The sequence below is a fragment of the Mustela putorius genome, unplaced genomic scaffold, assembly GCF_011764305.1.
Source record: "Mustela putorius furo isolate JIRA1106 unplaced genomic scaffold, ASM1176430v1.1 tig00003845_pilon_pilon_pilon, whole genome shotgun sequence".
NCBI classification, from domain to species: domain Eukaryota; kingdom Metazoa; phylum Chordata; class Mammalia; order Carnivora; family Mustelidae; genus Mustela; species Mustela putorius.
The window spans coordinates 90,879,655-90,907,412 of record NW_025421998.1 but is presented as its reverse complement, the minus strand read 5'-3'; the positions used below and the strand labels follow the sequence as shown (position 1 = coordinate 90,907,412).

Below are 27,758 nucleotides of genomic sequence, written 5' to 3'. Positions count from 1 at the left end.
TGAAGTAGCAGAAAGAAATAGGGAAACAATCCCATTTATACTCACACCTAATGAAATGAAAGACCTATTCTCTGAAAACTGTAAAACACTGATGAAAGAAATTGAAGATGGCACAAATGGAAAGATATTCCATGCTCATGGACTAGAAGAACCAATACTGTTAAAATGTCCATACTACTCAAAGCAGTCTTTGGATTTAATGCAATGCCTATCAAAATGCCAACAGCATTTTTCACAGAATCACAACAAATATTACTAAAATTTGTGTGGAACCACAAAAAAACTCCAAATAGTCTTTCTTGGGAGAGAAGAACAAAGTCAGGGGCACCTGGGTGGCTCATTCAGTTAAGCATTTGCCTTTGGCTCAGGTCTTAATCCCAGGGGTCCTGGAATTAAGCCCCTCATCTGTCTCCCTGCTCAATGGGACATCTACTCCCTTCCCCTTTGCCCCTCCCCCTCTCTTTTCTCTCTTGCCACCTGTCCCCCTCTCTCAAATAAATAAAGTCTTCCCCCCACCAAATACTAGAACTCATACAGCAGTTCAGTAATGTGGCAGAATACAAAATCAATGTACAGAATCAGTTGCTTTCTTATACACTAACAATGAAAATACAGAAAGGGAAATTAGAGAATTGATTCCATTTACTATAGCACCAAGAACCATAAGATACCTGGGAATAAACCTAACCAAAGAGGTAAAGGATCTGTACTTGAGGAACTACAGAACAATCATGAAAGAAATTGAAGATGACACAAGAAGATGGAAAACCATTCCATGGTCATGGTTCAGAAAAATAAACATTGTTAAAATGTCTATACTGCCTAGAGCAATCTATACATTCAATGCCATTCCGATCAAAATTCCACCAGCATTTTTCAAAGAGCTGGAGCAAACAATCCTAAAATCTGTATGGAACCAGAAGAGACCCTGAATTGCCAAGGAAATGTTGAAAAAGAAAAACAAAATTGGAGGCATCACGTTGTCTGATTTCAGTCTTTCCTACAAAGCTGTGATCACCAAGACAGCATGGTACTGGCACAAAATAAACACATAGACCAGTGGAACAAAGTAGAGAGCCCAGAAAAGGACCCTCAACTTTATGGTCAACTAATCTTTGACAAAGCAGGAAAAAATATACAGTGGAAAAAAGTCTCTTCAATAAATGGTGCTGGAAAAAATGGACAGCTATGTGTAGAAGAATGAAACTCGACCATTCTCTTACACCGTACACAAAGATAAACTCGAAACGGATAAAAGACCTCAATGTGAGGCAGGAATCCATCAGAATCCCAGAGGATAACATAGGTAGTAACCTCTTTCTCATTGGCCACAGCAACTTCTTTCAAGATGTGTCTCCAAAGGCAAAGGAAACAAAAGAGAAAATGAACTTTTGGGACTTCATCAAGATCAAAAGCTTCTGCACAGCAAAGGAAACAGTCAACAAAACAAAGAGGCAACCCACGGAATGGGAGAAGATATTTGCAAAGGACGGTACAGACAAAGGGTTGTTATCCAAGATCTATAAAGAACTGCTCAAACTCAACACACACAAAACATGTCAAAAAATGGGCAAAGACATGAACAGACACTTCTCCAATGAAGACATACAAATGGCTAATAGACACATGAAAAAATGTTCATTATCACTAGCCATCAGGGAGATTCAAATCAAAACCACATTGAGATACCACCTTACACCAGTTAGAATGGCCAAAATTAACAAGACAGTAAACAACAAGTGTTGGAGGGGATGTGGAGAAAGGGGAGCCCTCTTACACTGTTGGTGGAAATGCAAGTTGGTGCAGCCATTTTGGAAAACAGTGTGGAGATTCCTTAAGAAATTAAAAACAGAGCTATCCTATCACCCCACAATTGCACTACTGGGTATTTACCCCAAAGATACAGATGTAGTGAAAAGAAGAGCCATCTGTACCCCAATGATCATAGCAGCAATGGCCACAGTTGCCAAACTGTGCAAAGAACCAAGATGCCCTTCAACAGACAAATGGATAAAGAAGATGTGGTCCATATGTACAATGGAGTATTATGCCTCCATCAGAAAGGATGAATACCCAACTTTTGTTATCAACATACACGGGACTGGAGGAGATTATGCTGAGTGAAATAAGTCAAGCAGAGAGTCAATTATCATATGGTTTTGCTTATTTGTAGAGCATAAGGAATAACACGGAGGACATGAGGAGATGAAGAGAAGGGAGTTGGGGGAAATTGGAGGGGGAGATGACCCATGGGGGACTGTGGACTCTGAGGAACTAACTGAGGGTTTGGCGGGCTGGGGTGGGAGGTTGGGTGAGCCTGGTGGTGGGTATAATGGAGGGCACATATTGCATGGAGCATTGGGTGTGGTACATAAACAATGAATTCTGGAACCTTGGAAAGAAATTTTAAAAATAAATAAAAAATTTTTAAAAAATAAATAAACAAAAGAACAACAAAGCTGGAGTTACACAATTCCATATTTTAAGATATATTACCAAGCTGTAGTAATCAAAACAATATCATACTGGCACAATTATAGATGCATAGGTCCATGGAACAGAATAGAGAATCCAGAAATAAACTCATGCTTATATGTCAATTAATCTATGACAAAGGAGGCAGGAATATACAATGGGGAAAGGACCATCTCTTCAACAGATAGTGCTGGGGAAACTGGACCACTCTCTTACACTATACCCCCAAATAAACTCAGAATGGATTAAAGACCTAAACATGAGACCTGAAAGAATCAAACTCCTGGGGGTAAAACAGCAGTAATCTCCAACTGGCCATAGAAACATTTTTCTAGATAGGTCTCCTGAGGCAAATGAAACAAAAGCAAAAATAAACTACTGGAACTATACCAAAATATAATGCTTTTACACAGTGAAAGAAACCATCAGCAAAACAAAAAGACAATCTACGGAATGGGAGAAGATACTTGCAAATGAAATATCTCATAAGGAGTTAATATCCAAAATGTATAAGGAATTTACACAACGCAACACACACACACACACACGAATCCAATTGAAAAATGAGCAGAGCAGAGAACCTGAATTGACATTTTTCCAAAGAAGATTAAAGATGGCCAAAAGCCACATGAAAAGATGCTTAACATCACTAATCATCAGAGAAATGAAAATCAAAGCTACAGAGAGGTATTACCTCACACTTGTCAAAATGACTAGGATCAAAAAGCCAAGAAATAACACAAGTATTGGTGAGGATTTGGAGAAAAAAGGAATCCTTGTGTACTATTAGTGGAAATCCAAATTGGTACAACTTCTGTGGAAAACAGCATGGAGGTTCCTCAAAAATTTAAAAATAAAAATATTATATGATCCAGTAATTCCACTATTGGATAGTTACCCAAAGAAAGTGAAAATTCTAATGAAAAAAGATATATGCACCTGTTTATTGCAGCGTTATTTACAATAGCCAAGATACGAAAGCAACCCAAGTGTGCATCGATGAATGAAGAAGATGGGACACATACACACACACAATGGAACATTGCACAGCCATAAAAAAGAACGAAATCTTGCCATTTGCAACAACATGGATGGACCTCAGAGGTACAATGCCAACTGAAATGAGTCTGTTAGAGACCATACAATTTCAGTTCCATGTAGCATTTATGAAAACAAATGAATAATGAAAAAAAAACCCAACAAACGAAGGACTCTTAAACACAGATTGGACCTGTGGTTGCCAGAGGAGAAGTAGGTGGGGAGATTGGTGAAATAAAGAGGCCTAAGAGATATAAACTTTCAGTTAAAAAATAAGTCATGGACATGAGAAGTATAGCATAGGGAATATATCAGTGAGATTATAAAAATGGTAGTTGGAGACGGATGAGGACTTCACTGGATAAGCACTGAGTAATGAATAGAGATACTGAATCATCATGTACATCTGAAAGTAATAACACTGTATGTGAATTATATGTCAGTAAGAAAAGTGTGTAATCACCGATTAGTAAAGCGTGTGTGAGACATCAGTCTTCTGATTCAGTTGAAAGAAGAGACAGAGGCCATTACCAGTGGTGTCAGTAACCCTTGGCATCGCTTTCAGGTAGTTCAGTTCTCATACAATTGCAGTGGAAACAAGCATCTTTTGATAGCAGAGACTCTTGAAAGTAGAAGTACTGCATTCTTAAAGCTGGAGGCAAGAAAGACAGTGGTCCCCTGAACTATGAAGGTCTTTATTCATAAAATTATGGCTATTAAAGTAACAGCAACCTCCCCCTTTCTTTAGCTGCCGGCAACCCAACCTAAAATAAACGCGCCCTACTTTTCCAGTATTTTTCACACTGAGAGGAATGGTGGTGGCACCTGCTCAGGGGTCAATGCCATATTGAATGGATTGACTGTTCAGATCAGCTGCAGTGAAATCAAACTCTGTATACTCCCTAACCACTAGACAGTTTGTCTACTGCATCTACCAGTCCCCCGATGATAAACGTCTCACTCGTGCCTGTCTGTATAACAGAGATTAAAAGAAGGTTGATACTACAAGTCAAAATATCTAATAATCCAAATGCAAAGAGGCCAAAATGGCAGCCCGATAACTAGGAAAGATTTGGTATCAGCTAGTACAGGCAAGATTGCAAGTGAATTGGTTTGTGTAATCCTATCGTGTGTGTGTGTGTGTGTGTGTGTGTGTGTGTGTGTGTGTGTGATGAGGAAAAAAAAATTAGAAACAAAATCAAATATTTGGGATTTATTTCTAGTTCTGCCTTTATGAAGTATATGACTTTGGGGGTATCATGTAACCTTTCAGAAGGGTTTACTTTCCTCGTTTAAAACAGGCATAAGAAGACAAGCCTTTGAAACAACAACTAGGGACCATCGTGATGTGTCACGCAGGGAAACAGGATATTTCCATAAGGACATCACTGTATGTTTTTTGAGTGAGAGATGGAAAGATTAGCTAGAGCGATCCCATGTAGAGGTAAAAACAGACCATCTCATTTTTGCTGCCATGAGGGCTGTGTTTCTGAGGTAGTAGTTACTCTTTCTCATAAATGTAGTCTGTATGAATACTACATCAAAAAAGCATAAGACAATAATAAAATTCTTTGTATAGCATTATTTGTCCTCCTTACCCATGTTTTCTTCTTTTGATCTATCAATATGTGAGCTTGGGTATAGGAACGTATGTTATGGGCTCTTTCCTTTATGTGTTTGAAATAGGAGAAAGGTTGAAAGCTACTGCTCTTCCCTGCACCTCCCCCCCCCCAGATTTTCTTTATTTATTTGAGAGAGAGAGAAAGCATGAGCATGAACTGGGGGGAGTTGGCAGAGGGAGAAGCAGACTCCCAGCTGAGCAGATGACCCTGAGATCATGACCTGAACCAAAGGCAGATGCTTAACCAACAGAGCCACCCAAGGACTGTTCTAAAGACATACAAAATTTAAAGGCAGTAATATGTAAGAAAGCTTTGTGAAGCAAGATACATGGTAAATTGCACTCTTGTATAATTTGATAAATTCCCAGAATCACTGACATGTTTCTTAGGAAGAAAAGGTAGAAAATTTTAAAGGATTTCTGTTCTAAACACAATAATTTTATAGTTTTTTTTTCTGTAAGGTAAACAGTACTGCTTTGTGTGCTATTAGTGTATCACACGGTGTTTTCAAAAATTTTAGTGACTGCACTCAGTTTTGATAATTTAAGATATTTTCTTTGGTATACTCCTCTATCAGCTCATTCCAAGTGCCTAAATTGGGAGACTGTTTTCATCGTGTCTGAGGATATTCAGTCAATATTTAGAATTTGATTCCTTTCTAAATAACATCTTAAAATATTTTGTTTATTTAGGGCTATAATATTTCCTGGAAATAATTTTTGGAGCGTGTTTATGAAAATTAGGCTGCATTCAGATGAGCTGGGAAAACAATGAGACACTAATGCTAGCAGAATCACTGTTCTCAGACCCAACACTCCTTTTAAAGAAGTCTTTAAAAATTCACAGGGAGCTTGGGAATGCATTACTCTGCTCTCCCAAAGAGAAGATAATGGGGGATTCTCTGGTGAGGGTTTAGGGAGCAAATAAAAAAGCACACCTTTGACATTGAGAAGTCTATAGTGGTGACTAGAGTTGTCTTGACTTTTGTCATTCCCAGTGGGAAATGAGAAAGGGAAATGAAGGCTTTTCTTTGATTAGTTAGAGGATGCTCAAGGGAAGTGCTAACCGTTGAGGGAACAGAGGTATTGAGGCCAAGCCAGCCTGAGGCCCTTGAGACACCCTGGGGTCTCACGTCACATTTGGACGTGATCCAGGTCCAGGAAAGTAGTTTATCTCGGAAGACCAGCCCTATGAAATGTGAAAGAGTGGATAGATCCCTAATGGAGATACCACTGATTTATAATAGTTTTTATTTTTTTAAAGCTTGCGGTATATATTCCTTTTGAGCAGTTTTCAAAATGTTATGTTTGGTGTTTTCAAAATAAAAATTGATCTCAGAAAGCAAATAACCATCCTGGGTAACTGTGGTGGAGATCATTACTGCCTGAACTCAAGGCTTCCTTTTTTATTCCTTTAAACGTTCATAAATCTTTTGGTTGATACTGCAAGTCAAAATATCTAATAATCCAAGGTTAAGAATGACAGCAGTTCCTTTGCTTATGAAGCCAGAGAAAAATCATTTTAGTCAAATGGCAGGTTTGTTTTTATACCAGAACAAAACCGTGCTCTGAACCCTGGGTCTGCTGAAGTTAAAATCACAATAACGTTTTCAGTTGTAGTCACAGGTGTTCACTCAAGCAGAGCTGAGGGCAAGGGGAAGACCATTACATATATATTATATGTGCATATACATATATGTATTATATATATATTAATATCTACACATATATAGATATGTAGTTATATATAACATATATATTAGACTCATGACTACTTCCAATCCCTCTCTCTTCTCTGTTGCAGTGTGATGGAACAGATCTCACTCCAAAGATTCAGGAACTGAAGTTCCAGTGTATAGTATTTTTAAATATACCCAGGTAAGCTCTGTTCGTCCTTTTTCTTTGGTTTGATGTGCACTCCGTTTGGCTTGAGGTTATTGGTTTTCATTACAGAAAATGTCCAGGGCACAAACAGTGAAAGTAAGGTATCTCACTGGCTCGTTAGGGGTTTCCAGGTCTGATCCTTTTGTCTTCCTCCTCAGTTTGTTAGTGTTCTCTGTGGTGGGTGGGTTTTTTTTTTAATGCGACGTGGCATGTGTGCTATGCACTTACCCATCGTTAAGAAACCCAGGCGCCCCTATTTACTGGAACATTTTAATACAATTCTCAATTACTGATTGCCCCTACCTCCCAAGAATAATAGACTTGAATAAATCCCTGTTCTCAGTTTCCCGAAAGCTGTTAGGAAACCATCCAAACTGATTTTAGCATGGAACTCATTCAAAATTGTTGCTAGATGATTGCTTTGAAAAAAAGAAATAGGATCAATTAGAGTAGCATTTTCTAGCCAGGATGTCAACTCTCTTTGGTGCTATTATATACCTCAGGAGAAAGGGATATTTAAGATTAACTAGACTCAAAATAAGCACATTTTCTCAGTGGTACAAAATTAAAGTCTGGGCTCCCAAGCCAAGATTTTGGAGGAGATGAATCTATGACCCTTTGTTACTTGCAAACCACACAACTCCAGACACAAAATCTGCAGATAAGTTCTATTTAGACTGAATTTAATCAAAATGAGAATTGTATGTAAATCTAAGGCTAGGAAAACAGTCTCCTGATTACTTTTGGCAAAGCTCAGTATAGTCACCTACAATCCTATTCCAGAAGGATTTTCATCTTCATTATTTCCATAAAAGACCTTGATTCTCAGAAAACATTATTTTGTCAGGAGACATTAGCTCCTTTAATTTTTTTTCTCTGTTTTTCCTCTTGCTCCCCTTCTCATCATTCCTCTTCCAGTTTCCTTTATTTCTCCTTCTTTTTTCTCCATCTCTCATCTTTTCTTCATACCTGTCTCACTCTTCCTCACCTACCTTTGTCTGCTTACCTTCCCAGTGGTTGTTATCTTGGCTATGTACATAATGACCATACTGTGTACCCACCTCCATTTCCTGGCATGCAGTGTCTTCCTCCAAGATCAAATTCTGGAACTGCCCATGGGTAACTCATGGCATATAATAGAAAACAGATGTAATGGATCACTGAGGGATAAATGTTAATAAATAATGAGTTAGGAGGCACTTGGCTACCATGAGAGGCTTTTGCTATAAAATTGTGGCCCATTTTCACAGATGGGTATTTGGAAACGAAAGTCCACTTTTTTTTTTTCAATCAGAAGGTATGCACCAAGAACAGAAAACTGTTCTTAGGCGAGATACACGTTGGATCTCCCTCTAAGGTAATACCTAATGACAATCGTAAGAGTGATGGAATAAATTTAATTCTGTTTTTAATCTTATCTTGCAGATACTGTGCCGGCACAATGCCCTGGGGGAACCCAGGAGATCACCATGACTTTGAACCTCAGCGTCATGACGATGGTTATATTGAAGTCATTGGATTCACTATGGCCTCTTTGGTGAGCAATACAATATTTTATTGAAATGAAATACATTTTAGTTCCGGAGTTTATTCATCTCGTAGACTTTCTGGGTTGTGGCCTTACATTTTCCTCTCCTACTTTACAAATTGATCAATTTTATGCAATATAGAATTGCTTGGGGAGAACAAGAACAGAAGATAATTCTTTATGTCACCAAGGTGATTGATGCTCAATTGTTTGATTTTCAAAAATAAATACTATTTGTTAATTTTCCTGATTAATTTTCTACCAGAATGAAATGCAGCATTTTTAGGGAAATTAAAGAGCATTTTGCCCCAGACATATCTCAGCAGCATTGCAGAAACCTTGCCATTTGATAGCTTTTTGTTTCACTGAGGACCTACCTTTGTTTAGGTAGAAAGGAAAGTGGTCCTGTGCATTCCTCTTTTTCATGCCTGCTTAAGAATGAGGTGGCTGTCTCCGTTATCACAAAATACCTGAATAAAGAAAGACATCACTATTGTGACAATGATGAATATTCATTTGCTACAGTGTTGAGATCACCTTTGCATTTTAATTTTGTTTGCTTGCATTAAATTGTGAATTATAGTGTAAGGGAAATTTCAAGCAGGTTTTAGCTATGTATTTCAACTTATTGAATGATGAGGAAACCATTTAAAAATTACACTTATCATCTTACCTGATGTAAATCAGACCACCTTATCAGTTTATAAAACGAAAAGTGGAAAAGTTAAAAGCTTTTCCTTGCAATCCCTGGTTCGTTTGGGGTTTGTGCTATGCCTCATGCCTTGAAGGTAAAAGGGTTGTATTCCTTGCTCTAAACAAGACAAAACAGCTCTCTTTGTCATTCATCCTGTGGATCCCTACTGACTCTTCCTGAATCACCTCAGGTTACTAGATCAGACAGAATAGCCTCTTGTGCTTGTGGCAAGAGTGTCTATCACCCAAGATGGTGATGGCGCTCCTGAAGTCTGGTGAAATGATTGTTGAGTGGTGAAGATTGTTCTGGCATTGATCTTATTTTCAGGTCCTAGCTCAAGTTCAGCTCTTTCTTTCCCAAGGTCTGTATGCTAATTACAGGCAAAGACCCTGCTGAGACCAAATGTAGGCATAAATTCAAGAAGGATCTGTGCAAGGAAGAATTCTTAGAAGCAACCAAAAAAAGGGCTCAAATCTGGCCCCATGTGTTTTACTCATTCATTTATTCATGGATTCAGTGAATATTTATGGAGTATTTACCAGTGTGTCAGAGCCTGACAATGTGGCAGAAGACTGTTAGGGAATGTGGAAGAGAAGATGATCCTTCACCTAGGCTTGGGGTGGGGGGCTGGAGGGCAAAGAGAATATTAGATACTTCCCCACTGCTCTCAGTATCAAAATCAAAATGTAGGCCTGCAAGATTGTTTCTCTCTGATTCTCCAGCCTTTCCACTGCCCTCTTTGCTTTCTAGCTCAGGTAGCCTTCCAAGTCAAGCTTAGCTTTGAACATTTCTTGCTGCTTTTGCACCACAGGACCATTGCACAGACTTTTTCTCTATAAAATATTTTTTGATTCTCCATCTTCTATAATTTCTCAACCCATATCTATGTCAGGTCCTTTTTATAGTCTTGCTTGGGTTATTTTTGTTGACAAATGCATAGTGTCTGGACAGTAAAGATATAGCCAACTGACACAGGGTAACTGGAGGAGAGTTTGTAGAGGGACCCGGCAAATAGTGAAGTAGGTTTGTGAAAAGGAATGATGGGTGGTGGTGTATTCCTGAGCTGAACGTCCAAAGGTAAAGAAACAGTCAGCTGCACCAGAAGAAGGACTGTTTGGGAAGGACCACCTGATAGGAGTAGTGTTTGCTGAGTGGAAGCAGTGAGTCATTGCCAGCATGGCAGGAAGGAAACTAGAGCCCTAGATAGACCACCCCACTCTTCTTGGCCCTGAAGATCTTCCACTGGTGCCTACCTCTGGAGAAGTCTAACCAGATCCCAGCGGACAAGTGGCTACTGATAAAGTCTGAGTAGGTCAGGCTCACAGGGCAAGGAGGGCAGGAAAGGGTGGAGTGCCAGCCAGGAGTGGCAGGTGGTGGGTATCCATCACTCCAGTGTGTGTCTTCCACACAACAGAGAGTTGGTACCTGTAGCTGGCTTGAGCAAATGTGGCAGAGTGAATGCATTTTGCCAGGAGAAGAAGAGGAGGATTGGGCATTCTGTAGAAAGAGAAATTTCCATACACTCCAAAGTATGAGAGATCCTAGTCCTCTGTGGGAACAGTAATTCATTTGATGGAGGTGAAAAGTGAGAGTGGTTAGGCAAGGACCAGATCATGGAGTGATTACAGGATTCATCTAGAGGTTTTGACTTTGTTCCACGGTCAATGGGGAAATGGCAAAAGGTGCTTTTAAATAAGTATTTGTTATGAGAAAAGCCCAGTATAAAAATAGACAAAATAATATATTGACCCTCACGTGCCATCACCTAGCTTATAACAGTATGTCATGTTCAACACATAGGCAATCTTCTTTCTGTCCCTACCTTGACCGCCACCCCTATATTAATGTGAAGCACATCTCTGGCATTATATCACTTACTTATAAATACTTCTGTATGTGTTTTTAGAAGATAAGACTATGAACACAACTATATGCCTTATATCTGAAAAAAATTAAGGCAGTAGCATCTGAATATTACCATTTACCAAGTGCTCAAACATCCAGTTGTCTTGCAAATGTCCCTTGCTTCCTTGTGCTCTGTGAGTTTGAACCAGGATCCAAGTAAAATTTATTTGTTGTAATTGATTAACATGACTCTTATGTATCTACAGGTTTCTGCCCATCTCTTTACCTTCTTCATTTACTTATTGAAGAAACCAGGCTGTTCGTCCTGTAACGCTTCCCTGAGTTTGAATTGTGCTGATTATTCCTGAGCTGTCAGCTAACATGATCCTCTCCCTTGCTGTTTCCTTTAAGTTGCTGGTTGGATGCGGATCCTCCCAGCCCCCAAATCTACTTTGTGGCTAGTGTTTCCTTCTTCTGGAAGAGGATAGGTAATATCTAGTTGTCTCTCCGGTGTGACTAGTGGTCCCTGATAAGCATTGTCTGGATCCAGAAATCATTAGAGATTGGCAGAGTAGTGATATTCTAATTCTATCCTTTTTCACTAATTAACTGGAATATTTCTATAAAGAGCAATTTCACCCATCATTTGGCTGCTTGGTTACCTTATTGGTATAGGAAAAGCAGGATAACAAATTTGTTTTATTTATATGTCTTCAAAATAAGTAATTACTAACATCTTTGGATGGTGACCATTGTTTTAAACGGATTTGAGTTTTTAGGATGCTTGCCATTCCAAATTTGGGTCTGTGTACCCTCCCCTCAAATCTGGGTGGACTTACAAATACTTAGCAAGTCAGGTACAGTGGAAGTGACCCTGGGTAACTCGGGGTTCTGGACCATGAAAGGCCAAGCAGCCCATGGGAAATACAGGTCATACTGATGTTCTCTAATTAATAGGAATTTTATAAGTTTCAGGTAATATTTGTCATTTAAAATGTTTCCCTGTCTTCATTCATGTAATGTTAGTCATAAATATCTATTGAACACTTACTAATCCACAAATTCTTATTGAATTAATAAATGACACTCTGCTACATGAAACAGATACGAAATGGACCCAGAGACCAGCCCTGTCCTCAGGGTGCCCACAGTTCAGTGTTATGGGAGGACACACACAAAAAAGCAATTACTGCGTTCTGGCCTCACAAATTCTAGGAGAAAGGCATGTGTAGAGCTAGGAAGAATTGAAACCAAACAGTGCTTATTAAATGGGAAAATCAGCAAAAATTGCACAGAGGAGGCAGGAGTGCCTACGGAAGAGATTGTGAGCGTCCGTTCTGTGGGGGAATGAGCCTGAGAGAACGTGGTGTCCCCGAGCTCTCATGATGGCTCAGCGGTGGCACATCTGCTGAAGAAAGACGCTGCTATGGAGAAAGGATAGGACAGGACCAGGTTTTTGTAACCATGAAGCAGGAAGGTTGGGAGAGATGGAATGAGACAGAATCAGATTTGCAGTTTAGAAAGATTGCCTGGATGTCTGGGTGGAAGGTGACCAGAATCTTTCCTGCTGGAGGCAGAGAGACAAAGCAAGATGTCGGTACTGAAGCCCAGGGGCAGCAATGGGAGGCCTGGAATCCGGGGAAGAAAGTGGTAATGACGGGGGCGATGCACAACTTCAAGGGTTATTCAGTCACGGTGACTTACTGTAGAGGGTTAAAAGGACTATACATGAATCCTGGCCAGCGAGGGCAGGCCATGAGGTAAAGGGTGAATATGTTAGAGATGTGGAGAATATCAAAGAAATATAATATTGCCAAAAAACGAGTTGTGGTTTTTTTTTAACTGTATTTTTAAATTTTATTTTAATCCCAGTCTAGTTAATATACAGTGTTGTTAGTTTCAGGTGAATGACATAGTGATTTAACAGTTCTATGTATTGTGTTATTAATGGTTCTATATATTGTGATATATAGATATATAGTCATCTAACACTTCTATATATATATGATGGTTATATAGAAGTATATCAAAATATAGGGATTTAACAGTTCTATATATTACCCAGTGCTCAATTTATGTAAGTTAAATTTGAAACTCCTATAAGGCACCTAGGGAGATAGAAACAATTTGAAATATATGTTTAGAGCTCATGGGATCCTTCCAGGTTGGGGGAGAGGGTTTGGGGGTCTCTCAGATCTCCTTCCCGCCCATCCCATTAGTAGGAAAAGGAGAAGAATAATAGTTGATAGAAGCTGGTGAAGAGAAAATGGAATACCAAAAGTACATCAATTATTTCTTCTCCTTATATGATATGAATCATGTAAAAATACATAGCAGCTAGCATCAAATGTGGATCTCAGATTCTAGTGACTTTAGATTGCTTCCAAGATAAAAAAAAAAAAAATTCTACTTCAAGAAAGCAGAGTTAAATGTAGTGTATACTGCACAGTTTTGAACATCCTATGCTCTCTGAAGAATATGGGCATATGTTTCTGTTTTCATTCACATCTTACCTGACTGCTCATATAACAATACACTATTGTTCTAGAAGAAAGAATTTCATTTCCAGGACTTGGGTCTCATGTTTCTTGAAACTATTATGCTGATTATGTTTCTAAGAGCATAAATTATTTGAAAACGACATCTGTGTAACATGATTGCATAAACAGAAGACTGTGGTTATTTGGATATATGTATATATTTTTGTGAATTTAAAATATTCAGAGTGGCACTTGAAGAGAGACTCAAACAGAATTACTGGGTGGGAAAAAAACACTGTTTCTTTTAGACTCTTTATCTTGTGATTGCAAACTTCAAAACAGTAGTCTTCAGTTTGTTTCCCTGGTTGAAACGCATTCCTAGAATTAAGATGATTCTTCATTGAGTTCTCGGTAACCTGATTACCTTTTTCTTTTCTTTTTTAAGATTTTATTTATTTCAGAGAGAGAGAGCATGCAAGCAAATGGGCTGAGGGGTGGGGCAGTAGAAGAAGAAGGAGAGATTATTTTAAGCAGACTCCTTACCCAGTGTGAGGGGCTTAATCTCTCCACCATGAGCTTATGGAGACTGTCTCCCTACCAACAGGGGCTCAGCCTCACCACCATGAGAACATGACCTGAGCCAAAACCAAGAATCAGAAATTTAACCAGCTGAGCCACCCAGGCGCCGCCTGATTCCCTTTCTGGATTCTATGCAGACCAGAATCAGACACTGTAATTTGTATTTATTTCTGCCTCAGGCTTTTTTCCTTTATGGTTTTGGAGATCTTTTCATGTTGAGTCTTTTTCTAAGTAATCTAAAACTCTAGGACAGACCAAAGCATTATACAGATTGAGGCACTGGTCACCGAATTTGCTGTGCAGTATGAAATCCAAAGATTTCAGTCTCCTGAACTTTAAAGAAAGTGGAGCCAGTTTTCTTTATGTTAATTGAAATTAAAATATGTAAGCTCTTTTGTATTTATGAAGTAGAAAAGCTTAAAGGTTATTTGGTGAGAGAAATCACATGGAGAAATTCCCAGGGCTGAAGTTTTATATACACCAGAGAGTATATTCTTTATTTTTTCAGGAAAAAAATATTAAATGTGTGCTTATTTTGATAAAACACGAAGAACTAAAAATAAAAATATCAGTCATAGTTAAATGATCTGTAACTATTTATATTTTGGTATGTTTTCTTCCAATTGCTATATGTGTGTTTTTAAACTTATAAGAAATTGTATTAGTTAAACCCATAGCACAAATGGCTGTCTACTCTTTCATATATAAATATCTCAATTTATATAATAATTATTCCTTTATGAAAAGCTTCCTTTATGAAATATTGAGGGTTTTGGATGCATGGTGGTGTAAATAATCCTGTAATAATTACTCGTAAACCTCTGTTCACATTTTAAAATACTATCTGATGACATATCCCCACAGAAGAAATTACTGTTAATGACATAAATATTTTAAAGCCTCTTAATAACAGTTATAAAACTGCTTTCTAGAAAGTTTGTTCTGTTTACTTGCCCAACAACAATGAACATGAATACCTATTAAGATGTAACAACATCCCACAGGTGCTGGAAATGTGTTCACAGATAGAAACAAAAAGCTATTCTAAAATTACACCTTGATGAAACAGAAGGGAAGGTGAAAATAAAATTTCATCCCTAGAAAGAAAGAGAGAAATCATGTGTGTTTTATCCATCCCATTATGTCCTATGTGAGTAAGGACACGTTGTTTTAACTTTATCGTTACCTTGCGTGGTTTTTTGGTTTTTTGAACTGTGGGGGGGGTTTTTGCATATTTTAATAGGCTGTTTAATCTTTTATCGTTGAATTTCAGGAGTTATTTATATATTCCGAATACAAGTCTTTTGACAGATCTATTTAGTGCTAATACATTCTCTATCTCTTCTCATCTTTTTATTTTCTTAGTGTTTGTTTTGACAAGCAGAACTTTAAACATTCTTCTGAATTCCAATTCTATGAGGTAGGCTTATTTCATGTGAGTGCTTTCTGCGCCTTTCTTAAGAAACCTTGCTTATTCCAAGAAAGGTTGGGAAAATATCCTCCTGTGTTTGATTTTTAAAGATTGGTAGTTTTGGTAGTTTTAGCTTTTGTGTATAAGTCTGTAATTCAGTCCAAATTAATTTGTGTGAATTGTATAAAGTATGTATTAAGATTTGTTTTTATTTTTTTTTAAGATTTTATTTATTTATTTGATAGAGAGAAATTACAAGTACACTGAGAGGCAGGCAGAGAGAGAGAGAGAAGGAAGCAGGCTCCCTGCTGAGCAGAGAGCCCGATGCGGGACTCGATCCCGGGACCGAGATCATGACCTGAGCCGAAGGCAGCGGCTTAACCCCCTGAGCCACCCAGGCACCCAAAGATTTGTTTTTAAAAAAATACATTTACCCAGTTTTTTCCCAGCATTATTTGCTGATAGATAGACTTTGCTATAGAATTACTTCAGTGCCTTTCAGTTGAATGTGGTTCTGTTTCTGGACTCTATCCTGTTTCACTGATTTATTTCTTTATCCTTATGGCAGTACCACAGTGTTTTGATTACTGTAGCTTCATAGTAAGTCTTCAAACGGGTAACATGAATCATTCCACTTTGCCCTTCTAAGAATGTTTTGGGTATTCTGTCTTTTGCATTTGTACATAAATTTTAGGATCAGTTTGTGTTGACCAAACAAACAAACACTGCTGGGATTTTAATTGGGATTGCTTTGAATCTTTAGAGTAGGGAGAATCGACATGTTACCAGTGTGAGTGTTCTAATCTACAAATATATCTTTCTCCAGTTAGCTGTTCTCTCATTTCTCTTAGCAAAGTTTTATACTTTTATAGTTTCAGCATGGTTTTCAGGCTTTTGCGTACCATCTGCTGATTTTGTTCCTAAATCTTTTATGTCCTCTTCTCTGCTCCCACCCAGCCAGGATTGCCCATCATTCCCATCTGACGGCAAGTAGAGTAAGGGCTTGGGTACTAAGAAAGAGAATGAAGCTTGGAGACAAGTATCACGGGGAGGAGTGTAGTGTGGCAAGACACACGGTCTCAAGCCACACCTGTGGCATGAAGGAAAGTTGTTCTGGTCTGGGCAGCAGGGCAGTATGGCCGTGAATATACTTTGTTCAGGGGATGTCTTTGTTTGCCTCTCAGGGCCCGGGCTACCAGAAGGGCAATGTTTGAAATTTTCACAAAAGTGATAGATGCTAGATACAATAGATAATTCAATCTCTGTCACGAATAAACCACGATATTATCACCAGTAAATGATTCCTTCTAGCAAATCATGGGGATATTTATGGTTAAGCCTAGACCACTCTGAGTGATGAAAAATAAGCATTTCTAATAAGCATTTAAAGTATTAAGGAGGGCAGGTATTGCATGGAGCACTGGCTGTGGTGCATAAACAATGAATCTTGGAACACTGAGAACATAAAATAAGAATTACCTTTACTCTAACTTGTTCCAAAAATAGCGTGGCTGTGCTAATAATAATAGAACTGTCTTTATCCTGAAAAGCTATGTAGTATAATTCCTCCTGTGCCTCGCAGTGATCTTGGGTTGATTTTGAAATGCCAGTGGGACAGCTGTTTACGTGTTTGTGGTATTTGCTGCTGCTCTAATTTGAGGCTGAGAAGATGACTTAAAAATGCTCTACAGTACCGTGTATGCCTTCTCATACCAAAGGGTTGGAAAGTATTTAAAACAGTTTTCAATTCTGTCAAAGTCAAAGGAAGAAGTTCTCACCTGGCAGGTTCTGCATTTTTATTTGTGATTAGGCCTAGTCAAGGGTGACCAAGGGGAGGAGAAGAAATGGCATTTCCAGAACACTGGATGAAGGCATAGAGCTCTCAGCTGAGAAGTACTTGAAGGCAAGGGAAATATATTAGAAAAGTTCTGGACATGAGAGAGTGGCTCTAATCTAAGTGATTTAAGTGGATCATTTGAGTACACCCAAGAAAAACTTCCAGCTGCATAACAAAGGATCGGGGAATAGACCAAAAAGAACTTTAGTAAATTCTGACTGCATCCTCCTCTGCTTTCTTGTTCTCCCAACTAATTGAAAAAAATTGTATGTAAAGCACACAATGGAATGCTTTTAACATTACAGGTGTTCTATAAGTAGTTCTTCTCAGTTTTTATCCTTTTTTCTTTCTGTCCTTTTTGTTCCTTTGTGTTTCTTTTCTCTTTGGATTTATAGATAATTAAGTTTCTTTTACTCAAATTAATTTTTATACAAGTATTAAAAAAAAAAGAAATTCAATGCATCAGAAAATACACATATCTGGCAACGAAATAAGGGGAGATTGACTTCACAAATCTCTTAACAAAGTTTATTCCCCATTCATGGAAATGAGACATACAGAAACAGGTTGATACTATGTTTTAATCTTTGAAATTTTGAGCAAGTTACAATTTTACTTCTTTTTTAATATTTATTATAAGCTAATTGATAACTCAAAATACATAATATAACCTTGCTGAAAAATTATTTAGCAGTATCTGCTCAAGTTAATTATACATCTCAGCTTAACAGCGTAACAATTGTTCTCATTGTATGTACCCAAGAAAGTATCTAGCAAAAGATACATACAAGAAAGTTTATATCCACAATAGCTACAAACTGGAAACTTGGAAACAACCAAATGTTTACCAGCTGAAGAACAAATATATACATTTTGCTAGATAGTACTTAAAAATAATGAACAAAAAACTTCAGACACAAAAGAGTCAGCTACTCCTATGGTTTACATGAATTTCAAGTTCAAACAAATTGAATCTATGGTGATAGGAGTCAGACTATTGGTTGCTAACTGGTTTGTGGGAGGGGTATAAAAAGACTGGAAAGGAGCACATGGAAAACTATAAATTATCTAAAGCTTGATCAGGATGGTGATTCACATATGTGTATAAAATAGTCATCAAGTTGTATAATTTGTGTACTCTTTTAAAACCAAATATGTATAATTTTCATTCATCCCTAAAGGTAAATGATAACTATATATGTAATAACATACACAACATAAAAACATATAGTATATAATTTAACATATATAAATATACATGTGTGCATATACATATTTTTTTAACTAATTCAGGTAAGTTAATGCTACTTTGTTGTTCTTAACAACAGGCTTTTCATGTTAGATTGACTTTTCCATTCTTTGGCCACCATGGTGAACTGAGCTCTGTGTTTGATTTTGATCCTCAAAGCTGCTTTACCTTTTATAATGTTTGTAATTGAGTAATTAATATAATTTTGCATTTCTTTGGTCTTATACAGATTAAATTTTAGGTTTGAGGAGGTTTTTGGTAAAAAGAAAAAAGAAGGATTTTTTCTTTTTTCCTTTTTTCCAAACTTTTCCCCCAAGTTTGAAAATTAAACAAGGATGGGTTGCCAATATAAATATGAATATATTTAATATATAATTTATAGTTACATATTATAGCATATACATATATAAGATATATGTTATGTATACATAAATATGTTGGGTAGCTATATTATGTATTTATACTTAAAGAATACATATTATAATATATGTTTATATTTTAATTAGAAAAATGTCCCTTAACCTGTGCTTTATGTCCTTTATAGTTTTTTTTTCTCCTTACATTGGTTATTCAGTGGGAATAAATAGCACAAAGAGCAACTTCTGTATCAAAGTAATGTGATTAAATTAAGACTGAAAATAAGTAACACCGAAAATTGGCTATTGAGCATTTTTGGTCAAGCTCATAAGAAGTTGAGACTTTAGTTCATTTTGTTAAGGTGACTTACCTGAGGTTTCCCAGTCCACTCCTGGCTAGCAACTTTCACTATGTTTACCAAAGGCCTTTGGGTTATTCAGAGCGCACTTGGGGGTTCTAGCTTTCCTGACTCTTAAGAACTAACTTCCAGCTTCCTATGGACTCTTGAATTCACAGGCTGCCCTGCAAGTTGGGGGCCATGGGGAAAGGCTACACCAGTGTCGGGAGGTCATGCTGCTCACTTACAAGTCCATCCCCATGCAAGTGGATGGGGAGCCCTGTAGGTTGGCCCCAGCTATGATTCGGATCTCCTTGAGGAATCAAGCCAACATGGTACAGAAGAGCAAGAGGAGAACATCCATGCCTTTACTCAATGAGTGAGTCTGCCCCTTGCCTACCTTTGTGAACACAAAGATCATGAAGAGAGCGCCAAGCATGTGCATGGTCTAGGGGCCTTACTGTGAAAAAGGAACAAAGTCCAAGAAACAGCAGTTCCTTGGTCTCTCTGACATATGTTTCTTCATATTTATTACACAGTGATCACACTCTAACTTTAGAAATAACTACTGTATTGTACACAAGGTAGATAACGCTTCTTCATTGACCACTTTGGTATAGATTTATTGGGAACAACAGAAAATCATTATGAGTGATTCTAGGGTCATAAAATGCATCAAGATAAGAATGTTCTGTTTTGTTTTAAGAAGGCAAGCTGCTGGCCTCTTTTCTACCCAGGTCACTTGGAGAGTGTTGGTTTCACCAGTAGCGGGAGGTGGGCAGAGCTGGGTGTTTGAAGCTCACCCTCTCTCCACAATTGCATCCCCTTCTGCCTGTTAGTGAGTTACTTTCCTGGTGCCCCCGTATTGGGATCCCATGGATGCTGGTGCTTCAACCCAGTTTTGCCATTCTGAGGGGCATCCTGTTGTCTAGATACAACCTAACTTACTATTCCATACCGAAATAAACTGTATCCCTCTTGAACCCTTTCTTTCCTTAGGTGTTTTGATGAACCAATTTGAGATAAGGAGATAATAACTGGATATTTAGAGTATATATTCCCCTTAGAGCACCCCTTCATCTAATTGTTTTTGTTTGTTTGTTTTAATAGCAGTATCTATCTGGGGTTGGAGAAGGGCATGGGGAAGGATGGCAATTTAGGGCCTCTTTTTGAGTATCTTCTCTATATAATGCCCATATGGTTAGTCTAACCCAAGGTAGGGTCATTTCTGGGCTGAGTCTTGGGTCATTATTCTGTCCCTGGGGGGACCCTCCAATGTGCTCCTCCTGTTTGTGGCCTGTGGTGCATGGTTAATGATGTGTCCTGAATGGCTGGCTTCCTGCAGTGCCTATGAAGCAGGGCATGCTTTGACAATCTACAGGAGTGCCTAGAATAAACCAGTGACACAGGTGCCATAGCTCACTGCCAGAACCTGACTTCACCTCTCTTTCTGAGATGGCATATGTTGAGGAATAGCATTAGACGGGGCTCTTCCAGTGTCTGCATTTTCGGTATCTGCTTCTGAGTCTGAAGCTGGCATGAGAAAGCCTCTCTCCTCTGCTTCCCCCTTTCCTGGAGTCTCTCTGGACATCAGAGTCACTCAGCACTTTCCCCAGATCATTATCCAGACAGCCTGTCAGTTCTATTCCTTACTTTGTTTACATTTTGCAGCTAGTGAAACTCCTAGCTCATTCCTCCCTGGTTTTCTTTTCTCCTTGCTTGAACTCCCATTAAGCTGAATATTCAACTGGCCAGTTTATATGTGAAAAAGGTAGGATGTCAACAACCATATACAGTTGACCAGATGCTCTCTAGAAACATTAGTGTTAATCCCTGAACCAGTGGTTGGGGAGAAAGCTCTGAAATACTAAATGAAAAGCCATCTTGGAGACAATATAGCAGCTCAGGTTGTTTTGGGTCATTTGGAGATAGTAAAGAAACTGTAATAAAACGAAAAGTTCTTAATATCTACAGGCAACGACCTCCCATCCCTGTTCCTGGTGGTGCTGTATTTGATGACCTTATCAGACGCGAAATTGTTTCCGGGTGCTTAGTTTCAAACAGTTGTTGGTCTTGAACTGAGAAAGAATTTGTATTTTCTCAGCAACTATATTGTGAAGAATTCATTTGGGCTTTCTTCACATATGAAAACAAATACAAATAGTTGTTTTCTTTTCGTACTTAGATTACATACGACGGATGATGCGATGCCATAGATATAACGGCGGGGTGTTCCAGAAACAGCCTCAAGTCAAAAATCATTCCTTTCCACCAGGGGGCAGTGGTGCGTCCTAAGCAGCCTCTGGTCTCAGGAAATCCCTGAAGGATGTTAAAAAGCTTTTCGGTTCCAAAAAGGACACTTGTAAAACTTAACCGAGATATTTACTGCTACCGATGATAAATAACTATTAAAACACTATATTTGTTAGAAAATCAATACAGATAGCACATTTTCAAAGGAAAACCAAACATCACCTTATCTTGTCACGAGTATTAAAAACTAAACCCTGACTGCTCTGTTCACCCTTGGCAATTAGGTTTCTTCTTTCTATTTTACTAGAAATCCTTGTTTTGAAATCTGACTTCTTCCACTGGATTTCCAGATGGAGTTTCCAGTTTGAGGGTTGCCTGGCCATGAAGACCTTTCTACAAGTTTTCTTCAACTTTCTAAGTCCTCTAGGCTTTTCTGTTTCGGCCACAATTGTGCCAGGTTCACTTGCACAGCCATGGTGGAGAGATAATTGGAAGATATTTATTTTCTTCCTTCCTTCCTTCCCTGTTTTCCTCTTTCATTCTCTCTTTCTCTCTCATCCCTCCTTGTGTTCCATGACTCCCTGTTACCTCTGTTCCATTTGCCTGTCTTCTTTCAGAAGAAAGAGAACTGCTTTGTAAAGTCTAGAGAACTCATTTAGAAACCTCTGTGTTTGATGAGGATTGGGGGGTGGGGGTACGGAGTTAACTGTGTCTGTTTGAGAATCAAGTACTGTGGTTCCCTAAACAGCTGGCTTCCTTTTCCACTTGAGCAGTGGTGTTCCTCACAGGTTTGCCTTTCTCTGGGAGATCACATCTGTACCCCAGATTTCATTTGTGACTGATAATGGAGTAATTTCACATCTGTGTCTTCTAGCCTGGCATTCCTTCTAACAGCCAGAGACTCACACCCAGATGTCTCAGCTGATATCTTTACCTGGATATCCCCTAGCAACCTCAGACTGAAGGCTGAAAATGGCCTTATTAACTCTGCTCCCATTGCTTTCTCTGCTCATCAACCAGTGAGCCCTCTTCATTCATATTTGTCTATAAGGAACCATCTACCCATTCACCATGCCCCTGCCATGGAGTCCTCCGAGTCACCCACACTGTTACACATCCAAGTGGCCTTGGAGGCCTACCTCCTATTTATTTTCCATGTCTTTTTTGGAGGATGGGGTGGTTAAAGATTTATTTATTTCATAAAGGGCAGGAAGGGGCTGAGGGAGAGCGCATCTTCAAGCAGACTTCCCGCTGAGGGCTGGGCCCAACTTGTGGCTTGATTCCATGGCCCTGAGATGATGGCTTGAGCCAAACCCAAGAGTCAGACACTCAACCATCTGAGCCACCCAAGCACCCCTATTTCCCATATCTTTAATTCACACCACTTACCCACTCTGCTAGTAATACAGCTTCTGTTCAAAGGCCATCTAAGTTCACTCACTCACCCTGTCATCACTAAATGATGCTCATGATTTCTTGATTCCGGTGTCACTGCCCTTCATGCAATGCTTTTCCAATAGATTAATCAGAAGGATCTTTCTAGAAAAGTTAAACTTGTATTCCTTAGCCTTACAGAACGTTTTGATCATTGCCATCATCATCTTCTTCCTGTGCTCCAGAGGTCATCGCTCATCTGGAGCACTGGCATCTTTTGCATGTCTCTTGCTCTTCTTGCACTGCCTTCTTTCCTGCCTTTTTGTCGGTTGACTCTTGCTGAAGTTCAAGACTCCATTGAAATGTCACTTTCCCTAAGAGTCCTTTTCGATCTACTTCTAGATCGAAAGTGGATCTACTTCTAGGTCTACTTCTAGATTCTGTTAGATACTCTGTTGGGGTTCTAGGTTACGTTCATCACACCATCTACCAAGAATAATATAGTTCTTGGTTTACTTGTCTCTCTTTCCAGCTTGGAGTTTTCCTCTTAGGATCCTCAGTGCCTACCAGTATGTCTGAGATATGATTAGCTGTTGAATAACTGACTTGCACATGGACCGGATCGGTAATCCTGTATCTATTAACATTGCTCTGAGACTGCATCTAAAATAACATAGATCTAAAATCCATGAATATAAAAGTAACATAGGTAACATCTTGATGACACTTGGTGTGAATAAATGGAAGATACATACTCAAGAATTTCAAGATTTGGTTCACATGGATTGGATACGTGAGGGAATTCCCATGAGAAATTATTAAAGAGTAGGCCATCATGATGCCACTAGATCTTCATTTATACAAAAACATTTATTTCCAAATAATTCTTCTTAGTCTATAATCCCATTTGCTATTACCATATAGAAACTGAAGGGCTAGACCTGTTGTGTTCAGTAGACCCCCATCTCTCTGGGACAGGAGCATATCTCATTTTATCATGGCTTATGAATCTATTCAAAATAAGAACCGCAGTGAATATCATTCCCCCAAAAAGTAATAGCAGAGATTCATCTAGCTTCCTATTCATGTGCTAGTAACATGGTGCCCAGGTAAACTTGATGACGCTCTTCAAAAAGCACCTTTGAAAGAGAGCAGAAATGTAAAATTTCTCAGGTGGTTAGGGAGATCTTAAGCCAAGTGACTCCTGAGCTCACTGGTAATGAAGATTCCACTGGGAAAGGCAATCATATTAGTCAGGGGCAAGATTTCTAGTTGGAAGACTTTGAATTGGGAAACTCAATGGGTTGGAGTCCTTCATCCTGGTGCTCAGAAGTATTATTGGTTGTAACTGATAGTCCTTTGAGGAACACAAGGAGTTGATCCACGGGTAACTTTATGTGTGAATTTATATACCCAGCAGAAAAGAGGGATGGCTGTGCCTACCACAGTTACAGCAAAGCTCTTCAAATCCTCTGGGAGAGTGGAGAGAATCATTTTGTAAATGTGACAACAAATTTTAGGTTTAGTTTCTTAAATTTTGTGTTTCATCTTTTCTAATAACTACTGAAGTTCCTTTCCTTTATAAAAGAAGAGAGAAAAGGGTGAAGTCTATGGTCCCCCTCTTCTACCAAGAGTATGAGTGGAATTACGACATCACTGTGATGAATTTAGGCTTTCTTGGTATTACCTTCAGAGTCATTAAAGGTTTGGTTGAGCCACGCTTTTTCAAGATGGTTGTTTTTTGACACAAATTTCCTACAGAGATCTGGAATCAAGAGGACTATGTTAAAGGATTAAATTTACTTTGACTTTCCTCAAAGATGAGTTTACTATGCCAGCCTACCCCCTCTAGTGTATGTGTGTGTGTGTGTGTGTGTGTGTGTGTGTGTATGTGCGCACGCACATGCATGTGTATTTGTATGCGTGCGCACGCGCATCCTCTCTTTGGATGTCTCCAATGACCTAGAGCAAGAGAGGAACATGAAGATGCCTCCTGCCCGCCTGCAGCCCTGCCCAGTGTCCGCGCTCTCGCAGCATCTGCCCGTGCCCTGCCCTGTGCTGCGGTCCGTGGCTTGCCTTAGAGCCAGCCCTTGCCATGTGTCCTGTTGGCTTCATTGCTATCACCGGCTTTTTGGATTATGTCCGTGGCTGGCTGGATTTTCCTTTTCTTTTCATTCACTGTTTGGTGATGCGCTCATTTAATTTCTGTTTAAATTTTGTGTGTCTCTCTTTCTCTCTCCTGGCTTGTTCCCTGTCTGTCCACGCTGTTGTGCTGACTGTCTTCGCTGCTCATTCCCTGCTGCCTCTAGTATCCATCAGGTGCCAGCTGCTGACCTGCGGAGAGTGTCTGCCCCCCCTGGCTCCTTCACCACGTGAGTACAAAGCCGGTCCATTTCTACATTTTGTCTAGCACCCTCCTGTCCTCCTCAGGGTTAGACTACCTGCCTCCTTTTCCCTCCCAGGTCTGCTTCTCAGACAAGGACCCGCCAGCCCCAATGGCCAGGGGCCTCTCTGTGATTTGAAATGGAATTGTCCAGTTCTTTGCGTTCGATTTGTCTCGGTCCTCTAAGGGTTCAGGTGTCAATTTTTGATGAGTTACTTTAGGGCCCATAATTGCGTGGGGTTGTATAAAATTCCAAACTAAGCACTGGTTTCTATGGAGAGTTTGTGATAGTCCTTTGGCCATGCCATTATCTGTAGCTCTGGGATGATGTTGAAGGAGTGTGCCTACTGCCCTTGATTTGTGAATGGACCCCCTCAAATTAAGTGTGGAGTTTTGAGTGCTTGCATATGCATCCGGGCATTATTTGGGTGGAAAATCCATGGTTGTAATAAAAAGTGAATGACTGAAAACTCTCTGAGTTAGCAAAACACACTTCATTCATAGTTAATAATTTGTACTTGATGTGTTCTATGCTTTTATTTTTTTCTAGTGAAAAAAATATCTTTTTTTTTTTTTTAAAGCACCTTGGGATTTCTTTTTCGTCTTGTTGCCTCTTTATTGCCCTTTTCCTTTCAGATACTTAGCTTTTGTTCAGGTTTAGGTACTGGTACAGATGCTGGTATTAACTACTGAAATTATTACTACCCCAACAGCCCTATGTCACATGTGCTATTATCTCCATCCGTGGTCTTGTGGGGAATCTGGTGCACGAAGCATTCGGTAACTTGCTCAAGGTCACACAGCTGACAAGTGGTAGATTGGGATGCAAACTCAGATGGCTTGGCTTCAGAGTTCACACCTTTAACAATTTACAGTTTGCCACTTTCATCTATGAGGAGCCTGTCTTCCTCTTACGCCCTAGTTGAATCATTGACTTCTCAAGGAATTCTTTGTTGATTCTTGTTGGGGTAGTTATGTTCTCACTGGGTCCACTATTGATATACGTATTATAGTTATCAAGGTTTAATAGGCTGGTATTAATTACATTAGCTCATGTGTGTGTTGCAGGGGGTGGGGGGTGTTGTGCACTAGACTTAGACTACCTGAGATCACTGACCATATCTTCTTAGGAATTTTTGTGTCCCCACCTCTGAACACAGATCTTAACACAAAATATTCCGAAACCAAACAGAGTCGTTAGTTGGCAGAATGAATGAATGGAAGAATACATCTCTAATTGAACTGTACAGTGTCTCTCATTTAGGAATACGCCAAAATTATTCCTAAAGTCCAATCATATAATCCTACTTTCAGTCCTAGTCCTACAGATACACACTCATTCATTCATTTTTCACAAAACATTACTTTGTACATGTTCTGTGTCCACCGTTTTGTGCTTGGAATCTAGAGGCGAGCCCAGTGTCTCCATTGGGCTGCCTTCTTGGAACTTAAAATTGAGGCCAGAAAATCAACAGGAAAATGACATTTAATTTTCAATTTGGAGGTTATTCTGCAGGTATATCCTACATTTTACAATAGGCCTCTTCAACAAATGGGAGTCCAAGGAATGGCTTTCAGTGATTTTCAGAGTTCAAAGAATCAAGAATATCACCAATAGAGATGCACTGGAATCTATCCCATGTCTATTACAGTTTTAGTTGTATAATTTAAACACGGCTTTTTTTTTGGTTCCGGGTGTGCATACTACAGTAGGGTAAACTGTCACTGTTCTGTAACGGTGGAACAACTAAGTGTGGCCACTTTAAAACTTGAATGTTGATCTAAAATATTTTATATCTATATATAATATATTAAATGTTACATATTATTAATTTTGTATTTCCATATCTCTGAAATACTTATGTAACAACACTTACTAAATTAGAGTATTTTATTTTAATTTTTAACTTTAAAATTTTTTTCCCAAGATTTTATTTATGAATTTGACAGAGAGCGTGAGAGTACAAGCAGGGGGAGAGGCAGTGGCAGTGGGAGAGGTCATTCCCCGCTGAGCCTGGGGTCATGACCTGAGCCAAAGGCAGACACTTAACAGACTGAGCCACCCAGGCACCCGTAACTTAGCCTATTAAAAATATATATATAGATAAGAAAACACTGTCACAACTGCCAAGGAGCCTAAGGTAAAATCCAAGAACAAGTAGTGTCTTTACATATTAAGGTCATGGTTAACAGTTTTGACCCACTCTCATGCTGCTGTTTGCTACTGTCAGCAGTGTTTAATAATCACATTAATGTTGCTTGGGTCCTCATGAAAGTCAGGACCCCAGTATCTTGGACTAAGCTTGTCTGATTTTTTTTTTCTTTTTTTGTCTCTTGCTCAGCCATTCTCTGCTCAGAAAAATTCCTCTATAGATGATCTCTTCTGGGGAGAAGCTTATCTTTCTGCTGTTTC

At 39.0% G+C, this 27,758-nt stretch overlaps 1 protein-coding gene across 5 annotated transcripts in view; it reads left to right on the top strand.

The window, feature by feature from the left end:
• DGKI (diacylglycerol kinase iota) overlaps positions 1 to 27,758 on the top strand; it is a 442,305-nt gene that overhangs the window by 265,196 nt on the left and 149,351 nt on the right. For 4 of the 5 annotated variants that reach the window (XM_045063016.1, XM_045063015.1, XM_045063017.1 and 1 more), the window contains exons 18-20: positions 6,939 to 7,012; positions 8,444 to 8,555; positions 19,515 to 19,714. In XM_045063016.1, coding sequence (XP_044918951.1) covers positions 6,939 to 7,012; positions 8,444 to 8,555; positions 19,515 to 19,714 — 386 coding nt within the window. Of the gene's footprint in view, positions 1 to 6,938; positions 7,013 to 8,443; positions 8,556 to 19,514; positions 19,715 to 25,271; positions 25,335 to 27,758 lie in introns of all 5 variants that reach the window. The other variant, XM_045063018.1, reaches the window with a different exon arrangement.